This window comes from Chelonoidis abingdonii, chromosome 5, assembly GCF_003597395.2.
Source record: "Chelonoidis abingdonii isolate Lonesome George chromosome 5, CheloAbing_2.0, whole genome shotgun sequence".
NCBI lineage: Eukaryota > Metazoa > Chordata > Testudines > Testudinidae > Chelonoidis > Chelonoidis abingdonii.
The window spans coordinates 570,456-581,099 of NC_133773.1; the positions used below are offsets into that span (position 1 = coordinate 570,456).

Genomic DNA, 10,644 nt, shown 5'->3' on the forward strand with positions numbered 1-10,644 from the left:
GGAGAGGGGATGGTTTATTTCTCCTTGTTTTAAGACCCAAGGGGTTTGGGTCTTGGGTTCCCCAGGGAAGGTTTTGGGGGAACAGAAAGTGTGCCAAACGCTATATTTAGGCTGGTGGCGGTGCTATCAGATCTAAGCTAAAAATTAAGCTTAGAAGGGTACATGCAGGTCCCCACTTTTTGGAAGCTAAAGTTCAAAGTGGGAAAAAGACCTTGACAGGGGTCGTGCCACCAAGCAGCAATGAGGTACTCCTTGAAGGTTGCGGGCTCTCTGCAGTGGGGGGTCTTTAGTGTACAAAGACCCAACAGATGGAGAGGGCACCCCCTGTGGTTTTGGTTCCCTCCTGAAAGGAGCTGGGAGGGTGTAGGACCCAACAGCATAAGTGGGAACCTCATTTCTCAGGGGAAGGAGGGTCCAGTAGCAAGGAGAACCACCAGTGGGCTACCTGCAGTGGGATTTTGGTAAGATTTTCAGAGAGCTGCTGCTGCTGACCCTCAGCTGTGTTTCAGGGTTTCACATTATCCAGATGAAATACGGCTGTGATCTCCGGGAAGACAACACCACTTGGGGGTTTTACCAGGATTCCTATGATGGGCGAGACTTTCTTACCTTTGATATGGAGACCATGACTTGGGTAGCAGCAGATATTGGGGCTCAGATCACCAAAAGGAGATGGGATGCTGAAGTATTTGACAACCAGCAGTGGAAATACTACTTGGAGGAGAGATGTATCCCCTGGCTAAGAAGTTCTCTAGAGTACGGGAAGGAGACTCTACAGAGGAAAGGTAAGATGGGGGACAAGCCCAACCCAGAAGGTCACTACAAATTATATCTCCATTCCCCAGCCCCAGTTCCAAAATGAAGCAGGCGGGTAGGGGGCCGTTCAGCTAACCTTGCACCAGGGATGGGTGGGGAAACAACCCCTGCCCCCCTCAACTCTGCTGGAAAAAAAGATAAGAAATGGAAAATGTTAAAAGCATTTCACTGTAGAGAGACAGTAGTTATCAAGGCAATCTGCCTGTGCATGTGCATTTTAGAGCACTTTGCTTAATTATGGAAGTACCACCACTTCTGTGGACACCAGCTTCAAACACCATGTAGTTCTTCCTCATTCACTGTCTGTACCATCATATTTTGTTACCCCCAGCCCCTGTGTTCCACAATGACGGTAGCTTTGTCCTTGTTGCCTCTTTGTCCAAACTTCTCCCACAGTCATCTGTGTGCTTTCTTCCATGCCATCCCCTACATGTGGAATTCCCCTCCCCATACTAACCTCGAAGAATGTTACCTGTGTCCTCAAAGTTTTTCCCCCCTCAAGACCTATCTTTGCTGCAACACCTGCTTACTTATTACTTGATTCTTTTATCAATAAGACATCAGATAATCACACTCCAATTTATTACCAAAGCTTTTTAGTTAAAGGTTAATCAGCACAAACATAGAAGGGAAGAGGTTAAATGCTTTACGCTCAGGAGGACAGTCTGCTTCAAAATGTTAACTCGCTATTACCCCTATATGTACCTTGTCTATTAGCATGGACACAAATTTCCCAAATTAGTTAGCATCATTACGCACCCTAATCTTTCTCTTCCCAAACAGCTTGTGCTTGCTGTTCAAAGTTACTTGTAATTTGTACCCAGTTTTTTGCAACAATTATACTAGTTGCTTATTTCTCTCACAAACCTCAGCAGAACATTATCTTGTCCTTGGCCCTTTTTACAAATGCCAAGAAGAAAAAGCCGTACATGTAATGTATAGTTCAGTACCAAGGGGCTGGGAAACTGATTTTTCAACATAATTCCCTTTGAAATCCCTAGTACTGCGGCAAATAGTTTTGGTAACAACCTATGAGAAATTAGCCAATTAATATTAACTAGTTTGAGGAGCAATTTAGCAGGGTGTGTCACTTTTTGTTAAATGGGCCCTTTCCATCTCTAACTGGTTAGTTTATCCAGTCCTGTAATGAGGTGGTCTGGCTCCCTGCTGCCCCGGAGAGGGACAAGCATCCCTGGACACCAAAGTGGGTGGAGCCAGCAAACCCTGCGCCCACCTCTCAGAGGTCAAGGCGCAGGAGAGGAAGTATAAAAGCCCAGAGCTCAGTTGAAGCTCAGCCACTGGAGAGACCAGACGCCTGTGGCGTAGCTCCCAGTGGGGAGACCACGGTGATCAACGACCGAACTGAGGACTGGCTGAACTAATCAATGCCTGATTCTAGCCCGAGCCCAGAGACCTACCAAGCCTGCCACTCACCCATTACCCTGAGGAAGTGCCAGGCCTACTGTTTGCCAGTTACCCCGAGGAGCTGCCAAACCAACCGCTCGCCAGCTACCCCGAGGAACTCCTGGTGTGTGACCCCGTGGAGGACACCGCCCAGACCAGGAACCTCTAGAGGGGGAGTCCGGAAGTATCCGGAGGCAGCCAACCTGAATCCGGCTGCAACACTACCAGGGCCAATGTCAGTCTGTCGTGGGTAACCGTCTCCCCCTCTCCCCGGATGCCCTATACATCTTGGAGAATGCGGACAACGATCCCCCAATCCTTGTGAGAAGGGATCTGCGGTGGAGCGTGCCCGAGCGACCATGGATATGGACAAGTTTATAAAGTTCTTAGCCAAAAGCCAACAGCAGCAGCAGCAGGCTGCCCAGTTCCAGCAGCAACAGCAGCTGGTCCAGCAGCTCAGGACGCAACGGCAACAGTTGATTTTGGAGCTAGGATGCCAGAACTGGGACCACCAGCAGCAATGCCTGCAGCAGTTGGCAACCTTGCTGTCCTGTCCTGTGGAACCCCAGCCTGCGGGTGCCACTGGGCCCCCCAGCCTGGCCCCTTCCATCTGGTTGACAAAGATGGGCTCCAGTGACAACCCAGAAGCTTTTCTAGTAACTTTTGAGAGGGTGGCATTAGTCGCAGGCTAGGCCCAAGACCAGTGGGCTACTATTTTGGCCCCATATCTGACTGGGATGGCCCAAACCATATATGGGGGCCTGTCCATGGACACAGCTTAGGACTACACCTGGATAAAGGCGGCAATTTTAGATGCCCTGGATGTTAGCCCGGAGACCTTCCAACAGTGGTTCCGGAGCTTGGTCTACCCTACTGAGGCCCAACCCCAGGTGGTAGCCCAAGAGTTGAGGGAAGCCTGCAAGTGGTGGCTACAACCCGAAAGCTGAACCCCGCATGAGCTCGTTGAACAAATTATTCTGGAGCAATTCGTCCATATACTCCCATCGCGAGGGAGGGCCTGGGTCCTCTCCCATCAGCCTATGACCTTAACTGCTGCCATCACATTGATGGAGGTTTTCCTAATTGTTGAAGCACCAATGAGACCAATCACTTGAGCTGTCCCACAGCACCGGAGCGCCCTAACCCAGAGAAAAGGGGGGCCATCCAGAGTAAACCACAAAATCCATCATGGGGCCTGGAGCCCCGACCCTGACCTGCTGAGGTCCCGGTTCGACAAGGCCTGGCATCTCGACCAGTTGCCCGAAGGACCAGCCGAAGCCCTCTCAGGGGACAGGCAGGAACACTGACCTGGCCTGGGCGCTCAGATATCGGGCCCTGTTTTTCCTGTGGGAAATATGGCCATTTACAGCAAGATTGCACCAAGATGGATTGCAGCTTCGGCCAGGTCTGCACAGGAGAAGCCTGCACCCAACGCCCACAGGCTGCCAAGATTATGGTGCCAGTGCTTGTTGGGGATTGGCCAACCTTGGCCCTAATTGACTCAGGCTGCAGCCAGAAGCTGGTTCGCCAAAGCCTAGGCCTCCAGGCTGACACACGATTGGGGACGATCCGTCTACAATACATTCACAGCGACGTACAACCCTACTCCAGTGTCCAAGCCCAACTGCCTGTCAATGGGGTGAGGGTCACGTGATCAATGGTGGTTGGCCTGGCTCCTCAACTCGCCTACCTGGTGATCCTGGGGCAGGACTGGCCAGACTACCCAGAAGTCCTCCGCTCCAATGCTGACGAGAGGCCTGCAACTACCCCAGTACTGGAAGGAAGTCTCCCTGAGACCCAGTCTGAGCGGGAGAAAGCACCAGCCCTCAGCGATCAGCAAGAAGAGCCTGAGGACTCCATTCCAGAAGCTGCCACTGAACCCCTTCTTCACACTGACTTTTGTCGTGACCAAAGGGCTGATCCCACCCTCAGTCATGCTTACAAGCAACTAGCCACGGTTGATAGGGGCCATAATTGACCCGCACCGGGCGAGGCAGCGGCCACATTTTGAACTACGACAGGATCGGCTCTATCGGATAGAATGGGACCTGTGCACTGGAGAACCGCAGAGCCAACTACACGTGCCTCGAAGTCACCGGTGGGCAGTAATGAAACTCACCCACGACATCTCTGCTGCCAGGCACTTGGGCCAAGAGAAGACTCTAGCCCGGATACTGACACGCCTCTCCTGGCCTGGTGTGCATCAGGAAGTAAGGAACTATTGTAACTCCTGCCCAGAGTGCCCGCCAGCCGCACCCGCCCCGGACACCCAAGGCCCCATTGGTCCCCATGCCCATAGTTGAAATGCCCTTCAAACACATGGCCATGGACCTGGTGGGGCCCCTCCCGAAAAGCACTGCAGGATTTCAGTATGTGTTGGTCCTAGTAGGTTATGCTACTCATTCTCCGGAGGCGGTACTGCTGCGGAGCATCACCACCTGCACCATTGTGGGCGAGCTCGTGAAGGTCTTTGCTCGGGTAGGCCTGCCCCCGGATATTCTCACTGACCAGGGCACCAACTTTACTTCCCAGCTGCTGCGGCAGGTGTCTAGGCTCCTGGGGATCAAGCAGTTGCGCACCTCTATTTACCATCTCTAACTCTTACCCACCAGAGCCAGAACTGCGCCCCCATGCCACCCTGACCCAAAAGGCCCCAGCTCACAGAGACCCTCACGAACGAACAACGCAAGCAAGCCTGGTGCCTCCTGCAGGCGTTCCTGCAGACCTTCACTGGCCAGCCAGATTACACGACCCTGGTTTATCATACCATTCAGACAGAATCAGGGGTAGTGATCCGAGAAGCGAGCAGGCCCTTGCCACAGATGTCAAGGAAGAGGTACAGGCCATGCTAGAGCTAGGCGTAACGAACCCTCACAGAGTGAATGCATCGTCCGATAGGGCTAGTACCCAAGCCCAATTGATTTCTGATGTGTCGGCACCATTTCCAAATTTGATGCATATTCTCTGCCGCGCGTAGATGAGCTGCTTGGCTGGTGAGGGGAGGCTCATTTCGTCAGCACACTTGACCTCAGCAAGAGCTACTAGCAAAGCCCCTTGACCCCGCTTCGAGAGAGAAGATGGCATTTGCCTTCCCAACAGATCTGTACCAATTCACCTGGATGCCCTTTGGCCTCCATGAGGCCCCAGCCATGTTTCAGCGGCTGATGGACCGTGTCCTCCAACTGCATTGAGACTATGTGGCCGCCTACCTGGACGATGTGGTCATCTACAGCCGCCACTGGGAGGATCATTTGGGATCCTGAGATCCCTGTGGGCTGCCGGGTTGACAGCAAAAAAATGCCGCATTGGATGGCAAAAGAGTACTTATCTGGGCTACACTATAGGGAATGGACAAGTGAAGCCCCTTGTGGGAAAAGTCCAGGCCCTGGTGGCCTGCCCACCTCCCACCACAAAGCATCAGGTGCGACAGTTTTTGGGCTTTGCTGGCTATTATCAGTGTTTCATTCCCCATTTTGCATCGATCGCCGCCCCTTTACCAGCCTTTTAACCAAAGACAGCCCTCGACATGTGGTTTGGACCCAGGAATGGGAGGACGCCTTTCAGGAACTCAGAAAGAGTCTTTGCCATAAACCTGTTCCCTACAGCCCAAATTTCAACCAAGACGCCATCCTCCAGACAGATGCCTCAGAGGTAGGACTGGGTGCCGTCCTGTCTCAAGAAATAGAGGGGGAAGACCATCCAGTCTTATATATTAGCTGGAAATTGTTCCTGCGGGAGAAGAACTATGCGGTGGTGGAGAAGGAGGCCTTTGCAGTGAAATGGGCTTGTGATGCCCTATGTTACTACCTTATTGGAGCCCCATTCACCTTAGTCACCGACCACATCCCGCTTCAGTGGCTGAACAAAATGAAAGACAATAATATGAGAATACAGCGTTGGTACCTAGTGCTCCAGCCCTATGCTTTTACGGTTCGCCATAGGGCAGGCAAGGACCACGCTAATGCCGACTTCCTGTCCCGCCTGGGAGGTATGGAAGGATCTGGCTCTGACGAGCGGGAGCCAGACTTAAGGGGGAGTGTGTAGCGAGGTGGTCTGGCTCCCCACCACCTCGAAGGGGAATGAGCCTCCCTGGACACCAAAGTGGACGGATCCAGCAAACCCTGTGCCCACCCCTCAGAGGTCAAGGCGCAGGACAGGAAGTGTAAAAGCCCAGAGCTCACTTGAAGCTCAGCCACTGGAGAGACCAGACACCTGTGATGTAGCTCCCAGTGGGAGACCACGGTGATCGGTGGCTGAACCAAGAACTGGCCAGACTAGCCAATGCCTGCTGCTAGCCCGAGCCCAGAGACACTACCAAGCCTACCACTCATCCGTTACCCTGAGGAACTGCCAGGCCTACTGTGTGCCAGTTACCCCGAGGAGCTGCTAAACCAACTGCTCGCCAGCTACTCCAAGGAGCCGATGGTGTGTGACCCCCTGGAGGACACCATCCAGACAAGGTACCTCTAGAGGGAGAGTCTGAAAGTAGCCCGGGGGCAGCCGACCCGAGTCTGGCTGCAACACTGCCAGAGCCAATGTCAGTGTGTTGCAGTAAGGATCCCCTCTGACACAGCAGCGGGTCTTCTGCCATTGCTAGGGCCCCAGGCAGGGACGCAGTGGAGTGGGTGGGCCTGCGTCCCCCCTACCACCCACCCGTGGGTGTCAGTCTCCCCCTCTCCCCGGCTGCTCAGCGCCAGGAGCCTGGGCTTTGCTGTTCAGCCTGTTTGCTCAGCCCCTGCCTGAGGGCCTCAGCTACTGACTGTTTGTTGCCCTGCCTTGACCCAGAGCCTCGGCCTGCTACTATTGAACTGTTTGTTCAGCCCTTGCCAGAGGGCTGGAGCTGCTGACAGTTTGCCACACAGCCAAGCTAATTCCTTGACACACCTTTCCAAAGTAGTGAGGCCGTCTGGCTCCCCGCTGCCCCAGAAGAGGATGAGCCCCGGCCGAACTGCCCTACAAGTCCATTTTTTGCTCCCTGGCCAGGGCAAGATTATTCCTTTTTTCATATCCAGGGACTGAGAGGAGATGGGCACAAGCCTAGCATATTATTGACACCTGTATCTGGAGCTTAGTGAAGCCTTTCAAGGTACTTGTGTCACTGTGGCTGGGAGCAGAGGCTTCTGGTTAGGTTCACCGGGGGAAGGAGACCAAAGCCCTGAGGAAAGTGGGGAAATGGGATACCGGGAGGAAGCACGAGCAGGAGAGGGCAAGAGTGGAGGACTCCTGTCTCAGACTGAGAAAGTGGGGCAATCAGCGAGTTATCTTAAGCGCCTAAACACAAATGCAAGAAGCCTATGAAACAAGCAGGGAGAACTGGAAGTCCTGGCACAGTCAAGGAACTACGATGTGACTGGAATAACAGAGACTTGGTGGGATAACTCACATGACTGGAGCACTGTCGTGGATGGATATAAACTGTTCAGGAAGGACAGGCAGGGCAGAGAAGGTGGGGGAGTGGCATTGTATGTAAGAGAACAGCATGACTGCTCAGAGCTCCAGTGTGAAACTGCAGAAAAACCTGAGAGTCTCTGGATTAAGTTTAGAAGTATGAGCAACAAGGGTGATGTCGTGGTGGGAGTCTGCTATAGATCACCAGAGCAGGGGGATGAGGCAGTGGCGTAGCCGGGTTTTAACAGCAGGGGGAGCAAGAAACATAAAAAAGGCGCCCCCCCTTGGCTCCTCCTCCAGCCAGGCCCCCCGGCTCCTCCGGCCATACCGTTCCCCCCGCCCCCCCCCTTGGCTGGCTCCTCCAGCCACACTGCCGCCATGCTGCGCCCCCCGGCCACGCCACCTCCCCCCACCCATTGCTGTACAGGGAGGCTGGCAGAGGACAGAAGTACGAGGGGAGATGAAGGGAAGGGAAAGGCAGGAGCACAGGGTACATGGGAGTGGTACATGGAGTATGGAGCTTGGGGAGGGGTTACCGGGGATGGGAGTGGGCTGGAGTTCCCGGGGCTCTCTGTGCAGAGGGGGCTGGAGCTGCCCCTGGGACCGGAAAAGCCTCGGAGGGGCTCGCCGCGTGCAGCACCAGCCCAGCTCAGCGCTGGCCCTACCTCTTCGGGGGTGGGGGAAGAAGGCAGCGAGCCCCTCCAGTCACAGTCCGAGCGAGCTGCTTCCATGCCGACCTGCCACAGCTGCCCGCCCCACGGCTTCTTCGGCTGTGTTGGTGGCAGTGCTGGCCGGCAGGCGCTGATTCCGCCCCATGATCAGCTATCTCCCTCCTGCTGGGAGAGACAGCTGATCGGCGGGGGCGGGACGGAAGCCGAGCAGGCCATTCAGAGCGGAGCCCGTGAGGCGCCACTTTTTTAAAAAGGTGGGGAGGAGAAGCAGCTGCTTCTGATGCATCCCACAAGCTACGCTACTGGGATGAGGTGGACGAGGCTTCCTTCCGGCAACTAGCAGAAGTTACTAGATCGCATGCCTTGGTTCTCATGGGAGACTTTAATCACCCTGATATGTGCTGGGAGAGCAATACAGCGGTGCACAGACAATGTAGGAAGCTTTTGGAAAGGGTAGGGGACAATTTCCTGGTGCAAGTGCTGGAGGAACCAACTAGGGGCAGAGCTCCTCTTGACCTGCTGCTCACAGACTGGGAAGAATTAGTAGGGGAAGCAAAAGAGGATGGGAACCTGGGAGGCAGTGACCATGAGATGGTCAAGTTCAGGATCCTGGCACAAGGAAGAAAGGAGAACAGCAGAATACAGACCCTGGACTTCAGAAAAGCAGCCTTTGACTTCCTCAGGGAACTGATGGGCATGATCCCCTGGGCGACTAATATGAGGTGGAAAGGAATCGAAGAGAGCTGGCTGTATTTTAAAAAATCTTTATTGAGGTTGCAAGAAAAAAACATCCCGATGTATAGAAGAAATAGTAAATATAGCAGGCGACCAGGTTGGCTTAACAGTGAAATCCTTGCTGATCTTAAACACAAAAAATAAGCTTACAAGAAGTGGAAGATTGGACAAATGACCAGGGAGGAGTATAAAAATATTGCTCAGGCATGCAGGAGTGAAATCAGGAAGGCCAAATCACACTTGGAGTTGTTGCTAGCAAGAGATGTTCAGAGTAACAAGAATGGTTTCTTCAGGTATGTTAGCAACAAGAAGAAAGTCAAGGAAAGTGTGAACCCCTTACTGAATGAGGGAGGCAACCTAGTGACGGAGGATGTGGAAGAAGCTAATGTACTCAATGCTTTTTTTGCTGGTCTTCACAAAGAAGGTCAGCTCCTAGATGGCTGCACTGGGCAGCACAGTATGGGGAGGAGGTGAGCAGCCAGCAGTGAAGAAAGAAGTGGTTCAGGACTATTTAGAAAAACTGGACGAGCACAAATTCATGGGGCTGGATGCACTGCATCCGAGAGTGCTAAAAGAGTTGGTGGATATGATGGCAGAGCCATTGGCCATTATCTTTGAAAACTCTCTTGGCAATCGGGGGAGGTTCCAGTTGACTGGAAAAAGGCTAATGTAGTGCCCATCTTTAGAAAGGGAAGGAGGAGGATCCGAGGAACTACAGGCCAGTCAGCCTCACCTCAGTCCCTGGAAAAATCATGGAGCAGGTGCTCAAGGAATCAATTCTGAAGCACTTAGAGGAGAGGAAAGTGATCAGGAACAGTCAGCATAGATTCACTAAGGGCAAGTCATGCCTGACTAACCAAATTGCCTTCTATGAGGAGATAACTGGCTCTGTGGATGAGGGGAAAGCAGTGGATGTGTTATTCCTTGACTTTAGCAAAGCTTTTGATATGGTCTTCCACAGTATTCTTGCCAGCAAGTTAAAGAATTATGGGCTGGATGAATGGACTATAAGGTGGATAGAAAGCTGGCTCGATCGCCAGGCTCAACGGGTAGTGATCAAAGGTTCTAAGTCTAGCTGGCAGCCAGTTTCAAGCAGAGTGCCTCAAGGGTTGGTCTTGGGGCCGGTTTTGTTCAATATCTTCATTAATGATCTGGAGGATGGTATGGACTGCACTTTCAGCAAGTTTTCAGATGACACTAAACTGGGAGGAGTGGTAGATACGCTGGAGGGTAGGGATAGGATACAGAGGGACCAGACAAATTAGAGGATTGGGCCAAAAGAAACCTGATGAGGTTCAAGAAGGACAAGTGCAGAGTCCTGCATCTAGGATGGAAGAATCCCATTCACTCTTACAGACTAGGGACCGAATGGCTAGGAAGCAGTTCTGCAGAAAAGGACCTAGGGGTTACAGTAGACAAGAAGCTGGATATGTGTCAACAGTGTGCTCTTGTTGCCAAGAATACTAATAGCATTTGAGCTGTATAAGTAGAGGTATTGCCTGCAGATCAAGGGATGTGCTCATTCCCCTCTATTCGACATTGATGAGGCCTCATCTGGAGTACTGTGTCCAGTTTTGGGCCCCACACCACAAGCAGGATGTGGAAAAATTGGAAAGAGTCCAGTGGAGGG

The 10,644-nt window shown here is 52.8% G+C and overlaps 1 protein-coding gene across 4 annotated transcripts in view; it reads left to right on the plus strand.

Annotated features, from left to right (window-relative positions):
* Positions 1-10,644, plus strand: part of LOC116838520 (class I histocompatibility antigen, F10 alpha chain-like) — a 28,809-nt gene that overhangs the window by 11,133 nt on the left and 7,032 nt on the right. For 3 of the 4 annotated variants that reach the window (XM_075066018.1, XM_032803795.2, XM_075066019.1), the window contains exon 2: positions 510-785. In XM_075066018.1, the coding sequence (XP_074922119.1) occupies positions 510-785 (276 nt within the window). Of the gene's footprint in view, positions 1-437; positions 786-10,644 lie in introns of all 4 variants that reach the window. The other variant, XM_075066020.1, reaches the window with a different exon arrangement.